Genomic DNA, 23,899 nt, shown 5'->3' with positions numbered 1-23,899 from the left:
CGACATGAGGTTTCACCCACTTTGCTGGAATCCACACCGGGCCAGAATCTGTTTGAACAGCAGCGTAACCACGACCCCAGGTAAGGAGAGGCACAGGGGAACTCCACTGATCAGAAGGTAGTTGTCGGTATATGACCAAAGGACGAGATAAAGGTGGGGCAGGAGTACGAAAATGTTGTTCAAATCTGGAAGAAAAAGTTTTTGTAGCAGGATTATTGATGAGATTGAGATGATTCAGTGTGTAAAGGATTTGTGCTAAGCATTCATCAATGCTTACTCTATGACGGAGAATACCGTCTTTTTTTGTAGTCAGATTACTTAAAGCAGTTTTCAGTGTGCGATTAGCACGTTCAACAATAGCTTGACCAGTGGAGTTATAGGGGATACCAAAAAGGTGCTCAATATGCCAGAGGGTCAGGAACTCCTGTAAGGAGGTGGAAGTATAAGCAGGGGCATTGTCTGTCTTGAGAGTTTTAGGAACACCCATGACCGCAAAAGCTTGGAGAAGATGAGAGCGGACATGAGATGTAGTTTCCCCTTTTTGTGCAGTGACCCACAAAAATCCAGAATGAGTATCAACAACCACATGAAGCTTAGACCATTGACCAAAAGGGGGAAAGTGAGTAACGTCCATTTGCCAGAGGCTATTAACTTCCAGACCACGAGGATTAACTCCAGGAAAAAAGGTAGTAGGAGCTGAAAAGGAACATTGTGGACAATTTTTGATAATAGCTCTAGCTTCTTCTAAAGAAATTTGAAACTGGCGAGCTAGGCTAGGTGCATTTTGATGATGAAGTTCATGACTGCAGTGTGCTGTGGAGAAAAAATGAAGATGGCGATCCGCTCGAGCATTCCCTTCAGACAGACCACCAGGAAAAGGTTGATGACTGCGGATATGACCTATAAAGAGAGAAGAAAGGCGATTCTCCAAGTAACCTTGGAGGGTTAACAGTAAAGCATAAAAAGAGGCATCCATTTTGAATGATACATAACTGTCGGGCATGCGACGGACAAGATTAGCACAATATTGACTGTCAACAATAAGATTCAGTGGTTGATCTGAAAATAAAGAAAGAGCCAGGATGATGGCAGCAAGCTCTGAACGTTGAGCAGAGGTTTGTGGAGAGGTAAATTTGACGTGCCATTTGTTCAGATTGTACCAAGTAACCACCCCACGAGTGGGACTACCATCTGTAAAGACGGTGAGAGCAGTAGGGAGTGGACGTAAAGAAATGGGATCATGAAGAGTGATTGGCAAAATGGATGTGCCCTGTATGCGAGGGTCTTTAGGATAGTGGCAATCTATAATACCAACATAAGTGGCTAAAATAAATTGCAAGTCGTCGGAGAACTGAATCATTTTTTCCCACTGCCACAAAGAATGAGGAATGATGAGTTTAAGAATGTCGAAACCAGTCATGAATGTTGCTCGCTCTCGAGCTTTAGTAATCAGCAAGGCTAGTTGCTGGGGCCATTGTGTAATAGTAGAATGGAGAGTATTCTGTAAATAGACCCATTCTATCAATTTCGGAGGAGTTGTATCTTGATATAAGACACCAAACGGTTGTCGGTGGGTGGGGTCTTTGAGAACGCAAAAACAAAAAGGGCAAATGCATCTCGTCTATCTGTCCATTTTGTTTGTAAGATTTGATCCAATTGTGACAGAATTGTTTGTTGCGATGCAGTGAGTGTAATTAATTCAGCAGGTGTTTTATGACCTTTTAATGCGAGAAACAGGGGTTGTAAAAATTCTGTAGGAAGTTTCAAGTAGGGACGTAACCAATTGAGATTTCCTAAAATCTCTTGTAATTGATGTAATGTCGTGGGAGACTGTAAATTGAGATGAGGAGCGACAGGTTGGGCTGCAGCTTTAGTCATACGGAAACCTAGATATAAATAGGGTTCCTTTTCTTGAACCTTCTCTGAGGCAATTGTTAATCCTGAGGAGGCCAAGATAGAAATTAAAGTAGATTTCCAAGAAGGGGGAAGAGTTATCCCTGCAATTAGTATATCATCCATATAATGATATACCAAAAGTTGAGGGAAATAGGCACGAAATGGTTGCAAGGCTTGATGAACATAGTATTGACAAATAGTGGGTGAATTTAACATTCCCTGGGGCAAAACTTTCCAACAATACCTAGTAGTAGGGTGTGCATTATTGTAAACAGGTACAGTAAAAGCAAAGTATTTATAATCTTTTTCCTGGAGAGGAATTGAAAAAAAACAATCCTTCAGATCTATAATAGCTAATTGATAATCATAAGGAATCAAATTAGGATTTGGAATACCACATTGTAACGGGCCCATTGGTTCTAAAATCGCATTAATAGCTCGTAGGTCATGTAAAAATCTCCATTTTCCGGATTTTTTCTTGATCACAAATACCGGAGTATTATATGGAGAATTGGTAGGCTCAATGTGATTTAATTGTAATTGTTCTTCCACCAATTGATGTAAAATCAACAGTTTTTCTCTGGTAATCGGCCACTGCTCTACCCAAACAGGTTTGTCAGTTTTCCATTCCAAAGGAAGAGAAAAAGACATATTTATGAACTGTTAATCAGGTAGGATCAATGATGCATCTAATTGTTCCAAAAGGTCACGACCCCATAAATTAAAGGGTACTTGTAAAATACAGGGCTTAATATGTCCTAGAACCTTGGTATCGTTAGGATATGTAATAGATAACCATTGAGAACTTTGGGAGGCTGACTGAGTTCCCCCTATTCCTGTCACATGTGAAGTATCTTCAATGGGCCATTCCACAGGCCATTGTTTATAAGCTATGACAGAAACATCCGCCCCGGTATCTAATATACCAACAAAGGGCTTTTGTTGCAATAAAAATTGAGCAGTGGGTCGTGCATTAGAAACCGGTTTTAAAACTGCACTTACCTGTCGCGTAGATCCAAAGCCCCCTGTACGAGAGACAGTAGAAGGAATAGGTGCTGTAAAATATGGTAAAATAATTAATTGTGCCCACGAGTCCCCGGGAGAAATTGTTAAAGGTGATGAGGACCATACTTGAATTTTAACAATGCCTGTGTAATCAGCATCAATAACTCCAGGGATAACATGAATACCTGCCTTCGATGCAGAGGAGCGAGGTAATACTAAACCTACAGTAGCCGCTGGAATGGGTCCTTTAAAGGTAGTATTATATACCAAAACTTCATGAGGTAAGATGGCAGTTTTACATTCCGCTGCAATAAGGTCAATTCCTGCACTACCTTGTGTAGCAGTAGTACTATGAGCAAAAGACCCTTGCACTCCCTTTGGACCGAGGTTAGGAGTTAACCCGGAGCAAAGTTTTTTGGGGGTGGCGGTGTGGAATTAATTGGATTAGAGCGACATTGATTGGCCCAATGATATCCTTTTTGACATCGAGGACATTTTCGAGAAGGTCGAGAAGGTCCTTTTGCAAAGTTGGCACCCCCTCCTGGGGCTCTACACTGAGCTCGAAAATGTCCTGGTTTCTTACAATTAAAACACGTCCCCTGTGGCTTATTACCTTTTTGTATAGCTCCTGCTAACAAATTCATAGAATAACCATGAGTCCCCACATCTGCACATGCGCTCAATAAATCTGCTAAAGTAATTCCTGGGCGATGAGCTACAGTCTGCAATGCCTTTTTGCAATCTGAATTTGCATTTTCTTGGGCTAATTTAATCAATAACTCTGTTTGCGCATCAAGATTATCAATTTGCCTAGTTACAGCTTCCTGCAATCGATTAACAAATTGAAGGTAAGATTCGGTTGCACCCTGTTTAATTGATGCAAAAGATTTTGTTGGTTTATTCCCTTCTGGTGTTCTTTTAAATGCTCGCAAGATACAAGTGCCTATGGCTTGAAAACAGGTATCGTTTTGTTGAATTTGCATATCAAGGGTTGAAAATGGTCCCGATCCATAAATTTGATCAGGCACCAAATTAGTCCCAGTGATAAGTTGTGCTGCTTGCTTATATTCATTATCCCACACTACATATTGCGCAGGAGTTAACAGCATACGGAAAAGGTCTTTCCAATCTTTTGGAGTCATTAAGTAACCGTTACTAATCCCTTCTATCATGCCTTGAACAAATGAACTTTTTAAACCTGATTCTACGATAGCTCTACGTAATTCTCTCAAAACTTGATAAGGTAGAGCAGTCCATTCTGCATGATGTGTTTCGTTCCCTGCCTCTATTGTTGTAGTTCTAGTAACTGGGTATAAATTAGGATTAGGTTCCGAATTATCCCATAGATCATCGTTCCAAATGAATTCACCATTTTTTCGTGCTTGCTGTATACCTAATTGAATTAAACTAGGTCGTTCTACGCTCTTTGGTGTTTTGGTAATAATAACGCTATCATTAGCGTTGTTGTTTTGGATATTTTCAATTGGTTTATTAGGGGTAGTAGTAGTAAAGTCAGGAGTTTTGTTTTGCTCTTCCCTTCCCATATCGGTGGCCAGCCGACAAGAAGGAGGAGAAGGTGTAGGTCCAAGAGTCGCGGGAGGTAAAAGAGACCAGGTCTTGCCTGGCAATTTGTTGGATATATTTTCGTTAGTAATGCCTGTCAATCCAGAAGAGAGAATTACTATAGTAGAATATATCTCTCTCCAAGTCAATAATATAGGAGTCGAAACTCTAGGCTCTAAACGAAACTGCTGCCCTATCTTTTCCCATGTTTGAGGATCGAATGATCCCTTCTCTGGATACCAGGGACATTGACAAACTATTTCCTCAATTAAACGCTCTATATCTTTAAGAGTTATTGGATTTCGGGAGGAACCATATCTTTGCGTTATAGTATATAGCTCCTGTGCATGTTGTTTATGTGATGATGTTAAATTTCCCCCCATACTTACAGTGTTCCGTAGAAGGAATGGCGCGCTGACTGTTCCAGTCGTAGTAAGTACGTCACGTTTTCACCGATCACGTCGGGGATCACCAGATGTTGCAAAATAACTCTCCTCTCGTGTGTCTGGGCAAAAAACTCTTTATTTGGGAGTCAATCCCCTTCTTATATACTCTATGAATATTCATGGATATTACATGTATTATCATTACTATTGGTTACATTTTGCTTACACAACCATGATCATGCATTGCTTACAAGAACAACTCTACATGAACAGCTCGTGAACCTGCTCAGGAATGTACAAACATCACCTGCTATTCTGCTACTTTCTCAGGAAAGAACAAAAACATCACATGCTAGATTCTCAGGAATATACAAAACATCATCTGCTGCCTGTATCCAAATACATTCTATCTACAAATAAGTAAATAAATAAATAGAAACTTTGAATGTTGAGTACCTGATTTTCATAACATGACATCTGTTTTAGTGGCCCTTTACGAAGAGAGAAAAAAAAATCTGCAAGAAGAGCTAGAGAGTCCCTATAAACAGCCCCTCTAAATGACAAACTGATTACGATTTATAACAAACTGCTACTCTACCTTTGAAGTTATTCCATTATTATCCTTCCTCTCGGTACACCCGTATTCTGAATATACCGGCATGTTTGAAAATATAAGTGAGATTAAATAATAAATGCTACCAACAATAAAGAACGACAACGTGGATGCAGCACCTAATAGGTTTGTTTGCTTTGTTTTGAGTGTATACAGACGACAGCTGGGAAACAGAGATTATCCTTCGTGGCTTCAACTTTTTGACGTCATGCCGTATGTTTTCAATCAAATCTCTTTGGTCTACCTAGCAACCTAGTACGTCACGTCACTCACCGACCGTAAGTGCGTGTGCTCACTAGGTAACCCACGTGCCAAACGGTTTGACTTCGCTATTTCTTCAGAACTACCTGGCCGCCCACAGAAGAGAACGCACTGTGAGAGAAGTGGGGGTGCAAACAAGCGAGAGCGGAGGAGTTGCTTGCTTCTCAGCCGATGTGAATTTTTACTTGCCTATTCCATAGGCGGAAATGTGTGCGGCTGCGCGAGGCACCGGGCGTTGGTAGTAGTGATCAAGGGCGTGTGATTTAATCAAACCTCCTTGGTAGTGGTATCTGTGCCCGCAGCAATGGGAAAGAGGAAAGCGCGAGGTGGCGGTTTCCGGCGAGTGCTGACCTTCGACGAAGAGAAACGGCGGTGAGAAATTTGCGCCGCCATGAGCTTCCCGGGGGAGGAGTTAGCGGGGAACTTCTTAAAGTTGGTTGGTGGCGGTTATGTGGCGCACGCGCAGTGTAACTGGATTTTTTAATGTGGCTTCATTATTTCCGTACGATATTTTTTCTAAAGTGATAGTTGCGGCGGCCGGAGGGGCCCGGTCTTGATATCATAGGAGCCAGCTCAGTGGGTGCTTGAGTACTCCAATTGAGAAAACCTGTGTCTAGTTGGTTAACTTCCATTGGGTTTAGTAGCCCTAGCCCCAATCGGTTTGAAAAGTTGGCTTCTATGATTAAAATAATTCATGCGTATAGATGTGTTGCAAAATAACTCTCCTCTCGTGTGTCTGGGCAAAAAACTCTTTATTTGGGAGTCAATCCCCTTCTTATATACTCTATGAATATTCATGGATATTACATGTATTATCATTACTATTGGTTACATTTTGCTTACACAACCATGATCATGCATTGCTTACAAGAACAACTCTACATGAACAGCTCGTGAACCTGCTCAGGAATGTACAAACATCACCTGCTATTCTGCTACTTTCTCAGGAAAGAACAAAAACATCACATGCTAGATTCTCAGGAATATACAAAACATCATCTGCTGCCTGTATCCAAATACATTCTATCTACATCTCCACCTTTTTTTTTTTTTAATGAAATCTCCGTGGTGTGCCAGCTGGAGATGGAGGTGGAGATGTTTGTAATAGCTTATAAACATATTGAGCAGAGTGACGTGTTGGAGCGAATGGACGAGGAAAACATAAAGAAAAAAGGTTAGGAATGCATTGTATACAACAGCAAAAAATAGTGAAAACAAAAATACCAATGACTAAATACTGGATAATAGGGCGGAGCCAGGTCCAAGGGATCCATTGCCACAATTGATCCCATACATCAGAGAGTAGGTTATTATGAATAGTAATATGAGTAGTTAAATTCCGTAGGAAAGCTAATTGTTTGTCAATGGCCTTTGAATTGTCAGATAAATTAAAACAGCACATGTCCTGAAACTCTTCGCAACCATGATGGTTAAGTAATAAAAGATAATCAATGGCTGCTCGATTTTGTAAAACTCCATGACGTAATTGCTGTTGCTCAGCATTAAGTAAACTAATAGCAGTGGAGGTTGCATTGATTGATTTAATTGCCCAACAGGCTAATTCACGAATATTTTTTGCATTTGCCGCTGCCAATGCAGGGACACCTATTAATGAAAATGCAAGTGCCAGATATTCAGTTTGACTCAGAAATTTAACATTATCATTGCAATTGGCAGCAAGGGTCATACGCTTGGATCGCATATGTGAGGAGTTAGAAAATAAAATATGTTTACTGGGAAGTACCATAGTGAGTCGACTTAGACAGCATGTAGTACCATCAGATATATTAGCTGGAATATAATTAAAGGTATACATTCCACATGACCAAAACCAGCCAGGGGGTAAATGAGTAAATTTATAAATATATGAAACATTTTCGTAGGAGCTACAATTTAACAAAGTTGGTCCAAAATTAACACAATTTGATCGGGTACAATTAACCATACGAGCACATGTCATATTGATACTAGCTATTTGATTGGTTCTCACATGCATTGCCAAAGTAGGCGGCAACAGGGTTTGTGTTCCCCAATTATGGTATTCATAAGAAGCATTTCGATAGGATGAATTAACAGGAAGCTGTGAATAAAACCAAGTATCATTTTGCATATCTTTAGGATCATGACATACTGGAATCAGGCAAGTTGCCAAAACTTCTCCAACTGCCTTTTGATGAGAAAGACAGAAATCAGTTTGGTTCAGTGAAATTGCAAACGCTTCCCAAATATTTTTTGTGGGAAGTAATTGTGACTGTCCACAAGGTATGTACAAACAACAACACAGTAGAAGCAATGTAATGGAATTAGCATTAAGCGCTGCAATAATAGCCACTACGAAGTTATCATCAGTCTTTTCAATATGAGCTTTTTCTAAAGTCTCTGTAGCTTGTTGACTCAAGGCTTTAATTTGTCCCCAAGTAACAGGAGCATTAGGTTGACGAGTCACTGACCGTTTGCGTGTTTGCATCTGCGGTCCTTGAAGGGTGAGTGTGAAATTGGGAATTGGGTTGTGAAGACCTTGATGCCACGACATGAGGTTTCACCCACTTTGCTGGAATCCACACCGGGCCAGAATCTGTTTGAACAGCAGCGTAACCACGACCCCAGGTAAGGAGAGGCACAGGGGAACTCCACTGATCAGAAGGTAGTTGTCGGTATATGACCAAAGGACGAGATAAAGGTGGGGCAGGAGTACGAAAATGTTGTTCAAATCTGGAAGAAAAAGTTTTTGTAGCAGGATTATTGATGAGATTGAGATGATTCAGTGTGTAAAGGATTTGTGCTAAGCATTCATCAATGCTTACTCTATGACGGAGAATACCGTCTTTTTTTGTAGTCAGATTACTTAAAGCAGTTTTCAGTGTGCGATTAGCACGTTCAACAATAGCTTGACCAGTGGAGTTATAGGGGATACCAAAAAGGTGCTCAATATGCCAGAGGGTCAGGAACTCCTGTAAGGAGGTGGAAGTATAAGCAGGGGCATTGTCTGTCTTGAGAGTTTTAGGAACACCCATGACCGCAAAAGCTTGGAGAAGATGAGAGCGGACATGAGATGTAGTTTCCCCTTTTTGTGCAGTGACCCACAAAAATCCAGAATGAGTATCAACAACCACATGAAGCTTAGACCATTGACCAAAAGGGGGAAAGTGAGTAACGTCCATTTGCCAGAGGCTATTAACTTCCAGACCACGAGGATTAACTCCAGGAAAAAAGGTAGTAGGAGCTGAAAAGGAACATTGTGGACAATTTTTGATAATAGCTCTAGCTTCTTCTAAAGAAATTTGAAACTGGCGAGCTAGGCTAGGTGCATTTTGATGATGAAGTTCATGACTGCAGTGTGCTGTGGAGAAAAAATGAAGATGGCGATCCGCTCGAGCATTCCCTTCAGACAGACCACCAGGAAAAGGTTGATGACTGCGGATATGACCTATAAAGAGAGAAGAAAGGCGATTCTCCAAGTAACCTTGGAGGGTTAACAGTAAAGCATAAAAAGAGGCATCCATTTTGAATGATACATAACTGTCGGGCATGCGACGGACAAGATTAGCACAATATTGACTGTCAACAATAAGATTCAGTGGTTGATCTGAAAATAAAGAAAGAGCCAGGATGATGGCAGCAAGCTCTGAACGTTGAGCAGAGGTTTGTGGAGAGGTAAATTTGACGTGCCATTTGTTCAGATTGTACCAAGTAACCACCCCACGAGTGGGACTACCATCTGTAAAGACGGTGAGAGCAGTAGGGAGTGGACGTAAAGAAATGGGATCATGAAGAGTGATTGGCAAAATGGATGTGCCCTGTATGCGAGGGTCTTTAGGATAGTGGCAATCTATAATACCAACATAAGTGGCTAAAATAAATTGCAAGTCGTCGGAGAACTGAATCATTTTTTCCCACTGCCACAAAGAATGAGGAATGATGAGTTTAAGAATGTCGAAACCAGTCATGAATGTTGCTCGCTCTCGAGCTTTAGTAATCAGCAAGGCTAGTTGCTGGGGCCATTGTGTAATAGTAGAATGGAGAGTATTCTGTAAATAGACCCATTCTATCAATTTCGGAGGAGTTGTATCTTGATATAAGACACCAAACGGTTGTCGGTGGGTGGGGTCTTTGAGAACGCAAAAACAAAAAAGGGCAAATGCATCTCGTCTATCTGTCCATTTTGTTTGTAAGATTTGATCCAATTGTGACAGAATTGTTTGTTGCGATGCAGTGAGTGTAATTAATTCAGCAGGTGTTTTATGACCTTTTAATGCGAGAAACAGGGGTTGTAAAAATTCTGTAGGAAGTTTCAAGTAGGGACGTAACCAATTGAGATTTCCTAAAATCTCTTGTAATTGATGTAATGTCGTGGGAGACTGTAAATTGAGATGAGGAGCGACAGGTTGGGCTGCAGCTTTAGTCATACGGAAACCTAGATATAAATAGGGTTCCTTTTCTTGAACCTTCTCTGAGGCAATTGTTAATCCTGAGGAGGCCAAGATAGAAATTAAAGTAGATTTCCAAGAAGGGGGAAGAGTTATCCCTGCAATTAGTATATCATCCATATAATGATATACCAAAAGTTGAGGGAAATAGGCACGAAATGGTTGCAAGGCTTGATGAACATAGTATTGACAAATAGTGGGTGAATTTAACATTCCCTGGGGCAAAACTTTCCAACAATACCTAGTAGTAGGGTGTGCATTATTGTAAACAGGTACAGTAAAAGCAAAGTATTTATAATCTTTTTCCTGGAGAGGAATTGAAAAAAAACAATCCTTCAGATCTATAATAGCTAATTGATAATCATAAGGAATCAAATTAGGATTTGGAATACCACATTGTAACGGGCCCATTGGTTCTAAAATCGCATTAATAGCTCGTAGGTCATGTAAAAATCTCCATTTTCCGGATTTTTTCTTGATCACAAATACCGGAGTATTATATGGAGAATTGGTAGGCTCAATGTGATTTAATTGTAATTGTTCTTCCACCAATTGATGTAAAATCAACAGTTTTTCTCTGGTAATCGGCCACTGCTCTACCCAAACAGGTTTGTCAGTTTTCCATTCCAAAGGAAGAGAAAAAGACATATTTATGAACTGTTAATCAGGTAGGATCAATGATGCATCTAATTGTTCCAAAAGGTCACGACCCCATAAATTAAAGGGTACTTGTAAAATACAGGGCTTAATATGTCCTAGAACCTTGGTATCGTTAGGATATGTAATAGATAACCATTGAGAACTTTGGGAGGCTGACTGAGTTCCCCCTATTCCTGTCACATGTGAAGTATCTTCAATGGGCCATTCCACAGGCCATTGTTTATAAGCTATGACAGAAACATCCGCCCCGGTATCTAATATACCAACAAAGGGCTTTTGTTGCAATAAAAATTGAGCAGTGGGTCGTGCATTAGAAACCGGTTTTAAAACTGCACTTACCTGTCGCGTAGATCCAAAGCCCCCTGTACGAGAGACAGTAGAAGGAATAGGTGCTGTAAAATATGGTAAAATAATTAATTGTGCCCACGAGTCCCCGGGAGAAATTGTTAAAGGTGATGAGGACCATACTTGAATTTTAACAATGCCTGTGTAATCAGCATCAATAACTCCAGGGATAACATGAATACCTGCCTTCGATGCAGAGGAGCGAGGTAATACTAAACCTACAGTAGCCGCTGGAATGGGTCCTTTAAAGGTAGTATTATATACCAAAACTTCATGAGGTAAGATGGCAGTTTTACATTCCGCTGCAATAAGGTCAATTCCTGCACTACCTTGTGTAGCAGTAGTACTATGAGCAAAAGACCCTTGCACTCCCTTTGGACCGAGGTTAGGAGTTAACCCGGAGCAAAGTTTTTTGGGGGTGGCGGTGTGGAATTAATTGGATTAGAGCGACATTGATTGGCCCAATGATATCCTTTTTGACATCGAGGACATTTTCGAGAAGGTCGAGAAGGTCCTTTTGCAAAGTTGGCACCCCCTCCTGGGGCTCTACACTGAGCTCGAAAATGTCCTGGTTTCTTACAATTAAAACACGTCCCCTGTGGCTTATTACCTTTTTGTATAGCTCCTGCTAACAAATTCATAGAATAACCATGAGTCCCCACATCTGCACATGCGCTCAATAAATCTGCTAAAGTAATTCCTGGGCGATGAGCTACAGTCTGCAATGCCTTTTTGCAATCTGAATTTGCATTTTCTTGGGCTAATTTAATCAATAACTCTGTTTGCGCATCAAGATTATCAATTTGCCTAGTTACAGCTTCCTGCAATCGATTAACAAATTGAAGGTAAGATTCGGTTGCACCCTGTTTAATTGATGCAAAAGATTTTGTTGGTTTATTCCCTTCTGGTGTTCTTTTAAATGCTCGCAAGATACAAGTGCCTATGGCTTGAAAACAGGTATCGTTTTGTTGAATTTGCATATCAAGGGTTGAAAATGGTCCCGATCCATAAATTTGATCAGGCACCAAATTAGTCCCAGTGATAAGTTGTGCTGCTTGCTTATATTCATTATCCCACACTACATATTGCGCAGGAGTTAACAGCATACGGAAAAGGTCTTTCCAATCTTTTGGAGTCATTAAGTAACCGTTACTAATCCCTTCTATCATGCCTTGAACAAATGAACTTTTTAAACCTGATTCTACGATAGCTCTACGTAATTCTCTCAAAACTTGATAAGGTAGAGCAGTCCATTCTGCATGATGTGTTTCGTTCCCTGCCTCTATTGTTGTAGTTCTAGTAACTGGGTATAAATTAGGATTAGGTTCCGAATTATCCCATAGATCATCGTTCCAAATGAATTCACCATTTTTTCGTGCTTGCTGTATACCTAATTGAATTAAACTAGGTCGTTCTACGCTCTTTGGTGTTTTGGTAATAATAACGCTATCATTAGCGTTGTTGTTTTGGATATTTTCAATTGGTTTATTAGGGGTAGTAGTAGTAAAGTCAGGAGTTTTGTTTTGCTCTTCCCTTCCCATATCGGTGGCCAGCCGACAAGAAGGAGGAGAAGGTGTAGGTCCAAGAGTCGCGGGAGGTAAAAGAGACCAGGTCTTGCCTGGCAATTTGTTGGATATATTTTCGTTAGTAATGCCTGTCAATCCAGAAGAGAGAATTACTATAGTAGAATATATCTCTCTCCAAGTCAATAATATAGGAGTCGAAACTCTAGGCTCTAAACGAAACTGCTGCCCTATCTTTTCCCATGTTTGAGGATCGAATGATCCCTTCTCTGGATACCAGGGACATTGACAAACTATTTCCTCAATTAAACGCTCTATATCTTTAAGAGTTATTGGATTTCGGGAGGAACCATATCTTTGCGTTATAGTATATAGCTCCTGTGCATGTTGTTTATGTGATGATGTTAAATTTCCCCCCATACTTACAGTGTTCCGTAGAAGGAATGGCGCGCTGACTGTTCCAGTCGTAGTAAGTACGTCACGTTTTCACCGATCACGTCGGGGATCACCAGATGTTGCAAAATAACTCTCCTCTCGTGTGTCTGGGCAAAAAACTCTTTATTTGGGAGTCAATCCCCTTCTTATATACTCTATGAATATTCATGGATATTACATGTATTATCATTACTATTGGTTACATTTTGCTTACACAACCATGATCATGCATTGCTTACAAGAACAACTCTACATGAACAGCTCGTGAACCTGCTCAGGAATGTACAAACATCACCTGCTATTCTGCTACTTTCTCAGGAAAGAACAAAAACATCACATGCTAGATTCTCAGGAATATACAAAACATCATCTGCTGCCTGTATCCAAATACATTCTATCTACATAGATGTGGGTTTTTTGAGCCTGCTGTATGTGGGAAAGCGCGGGGTACAAATCAAATGTAATAAATATACACCATAAGAACAGGGTTGACACGGAAACGACATATATAAGCTTAACAATATAGTAGATGACGGCAGATTTGGTGAGGGTTGTAATTGCTGCTCCATAGATGTCATTCTTACCTTAAGGAGCATAAAAGGGCATTTAATTGCTGTTATTTTTTAAAATTATTTATGCAATTTTAAATTATACATCCAAGCTTGTGCTTGTAAAGAAAAAAAGTAATCTATTCTATATATATATATATATATATATATATATATATTATTATATATATAAATTATTATATATATAAAAGGCAACCCCAACGTTCTGAAGCCTCCACGGAAGTTGAGGCGCCCGAGATATCCGGTGTGCCCTGGAGTGTCTGCACCGCCCTCGCGTCAAAACGTCATGACGTCGAGGGCGGAGCTATTGACACTTGAGGGCCGAAACGGCCCACAGCGAACAAGGCAAATAGCTTCGAGGGATGGAGGGAGGGGGCCCCTTGCTAGCGCCCGTTTCATTCCGCTCAGAAACGGGCATTTTTTCCTAGTTAGTTATTAAGCTGCAATCTTTTTTTTTTATTTTATTTTTCTCTTGATTCCCACTAGATTGCACTGTTTCTCTAATTTGTAATCTTAATACGAGTGATATTTAATTTTCTTTATTGGCTTTGTTGCTTGTTTATTACTTATTTGTAATAAACTTATTACTTATAAACAAGCAACAAAGCCAATAAAGAAAATTAAATATCACTCGTATTAAGATTACAAATTAGAGAAACAGAGCAATCTAGTGGGAATCAAGAGAAAAATACAAAAAAAAAAGATTGCAGCTTAATAACTAACTAGGAAAAAATGCCCGTTTCTGAGCGGAATGAAACGGGCGCTAGCAAGGGGCCCCCTCCCTCCGTCCCTCGAAGCTACTTGCCTTGTTCGCCCTCCCTCCGACCCTCGAAGCTACTTGCCTTGTTCGCTGTGGGCCGTTTCGGCCCTCGAGTGTCAATAGCTCCGCCCTCGACGTCATGACGTTTTGACGCGAGGGCGGTGCAGACACTCCAGGGCACACCGGATATCTCGGGCGCCTCAACTTCCGTGAAGGCTTCAGAACGTTGGGGTTGCCTTTTATATATATAGATAGATTTTCCTGGAATTTAACTTAGTACAAGAACAGTACTGGGCAGACTTCTATGGTCTGTGCCCTGAGAAAGGCAAGGACAAATTAAACTCGGGTAACATACCATGTAAAATGAGTTTATCTTGTTGGGCAGACTGACCGTACAGGTCTTTATCTGCCGTCATTTACTATGTTAACTTTCAAGTCTCTAAATAGGTACATAAAGGGGGCCTTGGCAAGGCATCCTCTGACATGCAATTCAGAGCCTTTAGAATACAAGAAGAAAGTTAGTTGTGAAGGCTTTAAAAAGACATTTAACATTCAGGGAAATTTTAAAACTGAGCTCTGATCTGGAAAGTCCTAGAACTAAGGAGCAAAAATTGTGTTCTATGGGTTTGTGTTGCCCTCCCAACATCAGGAAAAAGCCATATTTTCTCATTGTAAAATAATTCAAATCTGGGTGAGAAAAAAATTCAAAACCCAAGGGCCCTGTTTACTAAGCCGTGCTATAGGCACACAAACCTTTTAGCGCATACTAACACTAGAGACCCCCATTATATTCCTATAGGTGTCTTTAGTGCTCACTAAATAGTTTACTAAACCGCCTACAGTGCGGTTTAGTAAACAGGGCCCCAAGTCTCTATCATTAACATCCTCAAAGGTCACTATCAAAGTAGCAGTTACAGTGGGTCTCATTCATCTGTGAGACATTTAGACAGACAAATCCAGTGAAGAGTCTAAACCCCCCCCCCCCCCCCCCCCCCCTTTACAAAGCTGCACTAGCAGCTGCCGGGGCTGTGTCGGCTTTGATCCGAAAGAAAAGAAGACAAGGATGGAACATAATACATCCGAGAAATTATCAAAGATGACTGTATCTTCAAAACTTTATTAAAATATTTCAGTAAAAAATGTTTTACTGTAAGCCACATTGAAATAATGCCATATTGGAAAATGTGGGATATAAATGCCAAAATAGCATATTTATAGAAGGCACATTAGGAGGTTGATATATCTTTTTGCCCTTGAAATATTTTCTAATTCCAGTTTCTTGTTAATAACCAAATTGTCTTTTATTAATATTGTCAACTTTTCCAGTCTCACATTAATACCTTGTAATTTATTTCCAAGCTCCAGTTAAGAGATTTGAGTGCGATGCTACTGATTCTGAGAGTTGAGCTTCCATTCTAAATTGCTCAGAAAGTGATTGCTAAAGATTAGCATGCCATAACATTTCCATTGTTATTACTTGCAGTTTCTCCATAAGTTTTGTTCCCTCTGCAGAGGTCTGAATCTGTTCCTGGTCGGTGCTCCTTCCAATTGCCGACCAGACTGCCACCCACAGGCCTTGGCTGATGGAATAGTCAGCATTTGTATAACTGTTTATGGGCTATTGCCTGTTGCCTCCTCAACCATCAGAACCAAGGTGGTGGCCCTGCACCATATTCTGTAAATCAATCGAGCGAAGTGTTGTAAATCAGTTGAGCGAAGTGTGGGGACTAAACACAGTGCCTTGTTAGAGGACCAGCAAAGAGAGGGAAATACAAATATAACAAATAATGATAATTTAGCACTCTGGGATTCAATCACAAACGCTCCTAGTCTTGCAGTCCAAATGATAAACACTGAAAGGAAAGGACACAAGGCTGAGGTATTAGAAAAAAAAACCATAGAAAAGCTGTTTTATTAAAGATAATGGCAGCAAATAAATGTAATCAGAGACGTTTCACTTATGCAGAAATACGCAAAACGTTGATAAAGTACTCAGATTTAAGTACTTGTCAAGGTGGAATAAAGATAACACACACTGCCCTAGTCTTAAAATTTATAGGACTCCTGACACCCCAAGCACTAAGAAGGAAGCACTTCAACCTGACAAATGGTAATACTCTGGATCCGTAGGGAGTTGGGAGTCGGAGGCTGACAAGTTGGTTTCACCTCACGATCAGGCAATGCAGCAGCAGAGACCCCAGGCTGGTCAGCTGATGGTAGCTCTACCCAGGCAGGTGAGCTTTCGGGGTGGGGGGGGCATATCTTTAACAAGCCTTCATCATGTGGCTAGCTCAGGCCAGCTGATAGCAGCTCTGTGCGAACTGCCAAAGATAACAACCAGCTAGCTATGGTCTGGTGCTATGTTGACTAGACTTAACAGTCTGATGTTTGCCAGTGTTGTGGCTTTGGGGGCCCAAGGACCTAGCTCTTGTCTATGAAGGTCCCCAGCACAGTAAACAAAAATAGTTGTGAACAGTTGTTTTGCTTCTGTGAGCCTTGATGTGTCAGCAATGTGCTTGAGGCCTATTACAGGAATGAACCTCTGGATGTGAGCTGACATGGCCTAAGTCTGAAAAGTCAGGTTCATAATGTAGAATAGTTCTTGATTGTAGTGCTACGTGTTTTGCCCCTACGGAAAGGATTTACTTCTTACTTCAGCGCTCAAGCTGACCTACATCATGGGCCAAAGGAGACGCCGGAATTGCTTACAAAGGATCTGTAATTGACAAGAAGGACACCAAGCATTGAGCACTTCAGCTCATAACAGAAATAAACAGTAGGGGGCAGAGCAAGATGGCAGCTACAGCTTAGTCGGCTGGAGAGCTCTGTGTTTGCCTTATATTTTGTTGTTTTTCTTTTGCCTCTTACCCTCACTATGAGAGAGAAAAGAAAAGGTGTAACCCGCCAAGCGTTTTCCAGCTCTGGTGAGGATTGTGGGGTCGATGGATACTTCTGTAACTCATGGCTCCACCCTTGTTCAATCTTCGGAGTGCAAGCTGCTTGGAGAGATGCTGGAAGAAGATTGAATTAGGGTGGAGCCATGAGTTACGAATGTGTCCATTGGACCCACAGCCTTCACCTGAGCTGGAGAACTCCTGGCTTGGAGGGTTATACTGTTTCGTTTCTTCCCCAGTGTGAAGGCAAGAGAGGCAAAACAAAAGAAGAAAAAATAAAAGGCAAACATGGAGCTCTTCAGCAGACTAAGCTGAAGCTGCCATCTTGCTCTGCCCCCTACTGTTAATTTATGTTATGAGCTGAACTCAATGCTTGGTGTCCATCTTCTTGTCAGTTACAGAACTTTTGTGTATTTTCTGTACCTTTTTGCATTCTATCACCTGTTCTCCAAAGGATTTCCAAGCATCCTCTTCCTTTTCTGTTAAAAAAAAAATGCATTAACTGATGTTCTGCTTGAGCCTTGCAACTTCATATCATGTCCTTTTGGAAAGAGTGCTCCCTCTTTTCCCAATATTGTGCACATGCACAGTTGTTCACACATGTGCAATGGATTCAGTAGGTACACTCCTGGGAAAAGAGTGCACACTATTCATTGAAGACATTGGATATATCATTGACGTTTCCTTTGTTATTTTCCATTTTGCCTTCTCCCTAAAGGGTGTCCACTGTAGATATTCTCATTTGCAAAAAGCCAAATGCTTTCTTTTAACCCATCTGCGGTATCGCTCAGAAATATATTGAACAGGACCAATCTCTGAGGCGTTCCACTATTTTCCTGTACCTCCTCTAATTGAATTCCATATACCACTACCCTGTTTTGTCTGTCACTCGTCCATTTTCTAATTCTATTCACTACCTTGGGACTTGGTCCCAGGTTGCTTAATTTATTCATGAGCCTCCTCTGTGGGGGTTAACAAAGGCTTTGCTGAAATCCAAGTATCCACATTCAGCCACCTATTCAAAAAACAATTGACCCTGTAGCCCATTGGATTGCAGCTAGTTCATTATCCTTCCTTCTGTAGCATCTCATTTTTCCTGTCACCAAGGTAATGCTCACTGGCTTCTAGATTCAAACCTCTTCTCTGGTGCTGCTTTTGTGTAGAGAACCACAGCTGCCCTTGTCCAATCCCATGGAAGTGCTTCTGTTTCCAAAGACCTGTTAAAACACATCCTTCCGCAGTCGGCAGACCTTTTGGGATTTTTTTTCATCTGGCCCTATTCTCCATATATACTCTCTTCAAGGAAACCTCACCTAGTGCGGACACAGGAAAGACTGAGAGTCAATTTGCTTTTCCTGTATTCTTTGAGTAGTGGTGCATGGCCCCTCTTGGTTGGTGGTGTGATTGGTAAATTCCGTGAACAGTGTGACATCTATTTCTTTTTGTATGTACTTTGGTTAGCCATCTGCAATACTTCTTCAGCGTCTTCACGAGTGAACACCGAACAGAAGTATTTGGTTAGCATTTCTGACTTTTGTCATCCTCTGCATTACAGGTCCACTTGTGGCCATTCTTCTTTCCTGCACAGCAGGCAAAAGTAGAGGCTGTCAGAGGACGAATCACCAACGGAGATATTAATTCAACAGTCTTTATTGTAATATTAAAAAAGAGGGCCCGACACGGGCCGTGTTTCAACGCACACAAGCGTCTACATCAGAGATCAAACAGAAAACTCTGGAATGGAGCACAGGACCGCAGTCCTGCTATAGTTTAAAGCTGTAGACCGTACACAAATACTGTTTGCAATCAAAGCAAGATGACAAGTTTCTTACAAAATTTTGCTCCTACAGTCATTGTAAGAAACTTGTCATCTTGCTTTGATTGCAAACAGTATTTGTGTACGGTCTACAGCTTTAAACTATAGCAGGACTGCGGTCCTGTGCTCCATTCTAGAGTTTTCTGTTTGACCCCTGATGTAGACGCGTGCGTCTAAACACGGCCCGTGTTGGGTCCTCTTTTTTAATATTACAGTAAAGACTGTTGGATTAATATCTCCGGTGGTGATTCGTCCTTTGACAGCCTCTACTTTTGCCTGCTGTGCTTTCCTGTCGTAGAGGATCTTCCTGTCTTGTATTTTGTTTCATTCTTCTTTCCTGTCACCTTGCTCTATTGTTTAAAGTCCTTCCTCCATCCAGCCTTTGTCATCTTAATTTCATTCCTCATCTCTCTGTTTTACCAGATATGTGTTCCTCTTTTTGGATGCTTTGATTCTTGACTGTTAACATTTTTGCAGCTACCTCTTTGGAGAACCATATATAGATTTCCTTTACCTCAAATTAGTTTTCAGTACTTTGCTAGCACACCACTGAAGGGGTTTGGTTTTGGACATGCTGGTGGTACTTTTTTTTTTTTTTTAAGTTATTTTTTCCATTACCTCCCACAGATCAATCCAGAGATGAATGGGTTATGTCCTCCTACCAGCAAGTGGAGATAGAGAGCTCTGCCATAAAGGATACCATGCAACAGCCTTACTTTCAGTATCTCAGCAGGTGGATGGACATATCCTGTGCAGCTCTCCAGATGGTGCTTTTTCCTGGCCTTTTCCTTTAGGTCTAGTTGAGCTGGGGGTCTTGGCTTTCTCTGCCTGCCTGTGGGGTATACCTGGTGGGGCCAGATCCTTCCCCCCCCCCCCCCCCCATCCCTCGTCACCACCATTTCCCCACCTCTCTGTGCTTGGGTCTTTACCCTGGAAGATTTTCTCCTTCTTCTTCAAAGCAAAAAAAAAAAAAAAAAAAAGAGCCAGAGCAGGTTAGGGCGTCATGGGGTAGCAGGTGCCTTTGCACTGGTTATGCTGTTGCTCTGCCTCGGGGGAGTACAGACTCCTGAAACTGTGAGTGTTCTCTTTTCCTCCCTTCCTGTCCTTGCCAGTGGAGCATTTTTACTCTGTTCCCGTTTGGGCTGCCCGGTAAGCAGTGTTGGGACCTTGTGCTGCCTCCCTCGTTAGCAGAATCTGGCTTTTCTTCCACCGGTCAGCCCCTGGGCTGTTTCCTAGGGCTGGCAGTGGGGACTTGGCAGGTTTTCCATTTGGTGGGCTCCGTGGCTGTTGGTTGTTTCACAGCAGCCATTTTTGGTATTTGGCGCCATTTTTAGGGAACAGACTTCTCCTGCCTTCAGCTGTAAAGTACAAAAAGACCCCAAACACGTTTCTTGGCTCAGGACGCGGGCATGCGGCGCTCTGATTGTGGTTGCAAGGGTGTACTGTCTTGGGTGTTGGGAGGGGCATGGGCGGGTCAGGGGCGTTTACAGAAGATGCATATAGTGTTAAAGAATAGCAGGGCTCCATGCCCAATTTGCACACCAGGATTTACACCACATTTCAGCTCGCATAAGACCTTGAACCTGAAGTTGAGCAGCAAATTTGACACTCAATGCTATTCTATAAAGAGTGCTTATCCCAAAGCGCCCTTTAGCATTGAGCGCTGAATTTTTGGCACCATTTATAGAATTTGGCTCTTAGTGTATAGAAGATGTTAATTCCCATAACCAGTTGTGAAATTATGAGATTTAACTTTGGCTTTGAAACATACATACTAAGTGTTTTCAACCTTCAGCATATCACAGCTGCTTTTTCCCTCTGGGGAATGTCACATTGTTCTCTTGACTTCACCCCTGAGAACTATGTCCTTTGTTTCAGGGAGTACTTGACGGGGTTTCACAAACGGAAGGTAGAGAGACGGAAGGTGGCCGTTCAGGAACTGAAAAAGAAGATCAAGGAGGAGCAGAGGAAGATGAGAGAGGAGGTACAGGATTCCATATGGCGGCCAGATAACAACTGATTACCCTAGACTGTTTTTTGTCAAATCTAGAGCCAGATTCATTAATATATTTTCTTACAGACAGAAAACACTTCATGATGCAGGCCCAAAAGGGTTAATAGGGCAGGAATGCAACTGTTTTGGTGTTACTTTATAAAGTGAGACAGCCAGCTATTTGTCTTCAAAAGTACTAGCGCAAATCAAGCAGTGATAGCACCTACAAAGTTCAGACACCCCAGATTCTATCGAGGTCACTCAAATTTAAGAAACATATAAACCGAGAAAATTGTAGGCAGATAAAGACCATATGGCCTATCCAGTCTGCCCATCTATGCCATGTGCTATCTCTGTCACTCCCTTACAGATCCTATGTACTCGTCTCAAGCTCTCTTGCATTCAGATACTGTTTTCATCTCCACCACTTCCACCAGGAGGCTGTTCCACGAATTCACCACCCTTTCTGTGAAGAAGTACTTCCTCAGGTTACTTCTGAGTTTGTCCCCTTTCACCTTCATCCTTTGCCTTCTTGTTCCAGAGCTTCCTTTCAGTTGAAAGAAACTTTCCTCCTGTGCATTTATGCTGCGTAGGCATTTAAATGTCTCTATTATATCTCCCGCCTTTCTTCCAAAGCATACATATTGAGATCTTTTAAGTCTGTCCCCATACACTTTATGACTAAGACTGCTGACCATTTTAGTAGCCACGCTGTAGACAGACTCTAACCTGTTTATATCTTTTTGAAGATCTGGGTATTTACCATCCAAGTTTGGTTCCTTTATTTGTCCCACTTTGAGTTTTTTTGTTGTTGTTGTTTTTTTAACTTACAAATGAAGTTAAGTACATAAGTATTGCCATACTAGGAAAGACCAAAGGTCCATCGAGCCTAGCATCCTGTTTCCAGCAGTGTCCAATCCAGGTCACAGATACCTTGCAAGATCCCAGAAATGTACAAAACATTTTATACTGCTTATCCCAGAAATAGTGGATTTTCCCCGTCCATTTACTAACGGTCTATGGACTTTTCCTGTAGGAAGCCGTCCAAACTTTTTTTAAACTCTGCTAAGCTAACCACCTTTACTACATTCTTTGGCAACGAATTCCAGAGTTTAATTACACGTTGAGTGAAGAAAAATTTTTTCCGATTCATTTTAAATTTACTACATTGTACACGATGCAGTAAGATAAACTGGGGTATCTAGGAGGGATTATGTACGGAATGATAAGATAAAGGTCCCTACTAGGCATATTAGATATCAGGTTACAAGGGATAAAAAGAAGTGGAGGGAAGGGGAAGGGAAGAGGAGGGAAGGTCGAAGCACATTAAAGGGGGGGGGGGGATGGAGAGGAATATATAACTTAAGTTAAACGGCTAGTTTGGAGATTACTAGATTGCCTTTTTTGAACTCTCACTTACACGCGATGGCACAGACATAATATGGAGACTTCTCGGCCATCGGTCCGGGGAATTATAAGAACCCAGACCCTACGGGACACAGATTGGGAGAGGTGAGAACCCGGTGTAAAGGAGTGAGGGAATGGCAACAACATAATCACTCTATGGTAACAGGGATAACATTGTTAACGAGGGAAGATAAAAGGGGGGGGGATACTGGGAGGAAAGTGGGAAAATAGGATTATAAAATAAAACTGGGGATGTTTCATGATATAGGTTTGCAATCAACATGGAATGTTTGTTGACTATAGACATCACAATGTTTCAAGTAAATCAGTAAGGTTGAATGTTCAATAAAATAAAATGTTTAAATATAAAGCACAGTTGGAGGGGAGGGGTAAAAATGTTAAAAGTTTGATGACTGTAAGCAGTGTTGTATATTTGTTGTGTTACTACCGTGTACTGAACTCACTGTAATGAGGTGGATTTGTACTTCTTGACTTTTCATCCATAAAAAACGTTGAAACATAAATTTACTACATTGTAGCTTCATTGCATGCCCCCTAGTCCTAGTATTTTTGGAAAGCGTGAACAGATGCTTCACATCTACCCGTTCCACTCCACTCAGTATTTTATAGACCTCTATCATATCTCCCCTCAGCCGCCTTTTCTCCAAGCTGAAGAGCCCTAGCTGCTTTAGCCTTTCCTCATAGGGAAGTCGACCCATCCCCTTTATCATTTTCGTTGCCCTTCTCTGCACCTTTTCTAATTCCACTATATCTTTTTAATTAATTAATTTATTACATTTGTACCCCGCGCTTTCCCACTCAAAGCAGGTTCAATGCGGCTTACATAGTAACTGGGATTACAAAGTATTGGTTGAGAGAAATAAGTTGAGTATTATCGGAGTAATAAAAGAAATAAGAATGAATTCATGCAGGGATGAGGGGAGTAGGAGGAGTATGAGCAAGGGTAAGTGAGCAATTGGAGGGGTAGATGAGGCGGAGGGACCAGAATTGAACACAATATTCGAGGTGCGGTCGCACCATGGAGCGATACAAAGGCATTATAACATCCTCATTTTTGTTTTCCATTCCTTTCCTAATAATACGTAACATTCTATTTGTTTTCTTAGCCACAGCAGCACACTGAGCAGAAGGTTTCAACGTATCATCAACGACGACACCTAGATCCCTTTCTTGGTCTGTTACTCCTAACGTGGAACATTGCATGACATAGCTATAGTTCGGGTTCCTGTTTCCCACATGCATCACTTTGCACTTGCTCACATTAAACGTCATCTGCCATTTAGACACCCAGTCTCGTAAGGTCCGCTTGTAATTTTTCACAATCC

At 41.3% G+C, this 23,899-nt stretch overlaps 1 protein-coding gene across 1 annotated transcript in view; it reads left to right on the top strand.

The window, feature by feature from the left end:
* Positions 1-5,740: 5,740 nt before the first annotated feature.
* The window catches only part of LOC115459361 (nucleolar protein 12-like), a gene marked incomplete at its 3' end in the record, with an annotated part of 36,014 nt that continues 17,855 nt past the window's right edge, over positions 5,741-23,899 (top strand). Inside the window, exons 1-2 of the mRNA XM_030189199.1 lie at positions 5,741-6,096; positions 21,032-21,137. Of these exons, the coding sequence (XP_030045059.1) occupies positions 6,029-6,096; positions 21,032-21,137 (174 nt within the window). The remainder of the gene's footprint in view (positions 6,097-21,031; positions 21,138-23,899) is intronic.

The sequence above is a fragment of the Microcaecilia unicolor genome, unplaced genomic scaffold, assembly GCF_901765095.1.
Source record: "Microcaecilia unicolor unplaced genomic scaffold, aMicUni1.1, whole genome shotgun sequence".
NCBI lineage: Eukaryota > Metazoa > Chordata > Amphibia > Gymnophiona > Siphonopidae > Microcaecilia > Microcaecilia unicolor.
This window is presented reverse-complemented; position numbering and strand designations above follow the sequence as displayed.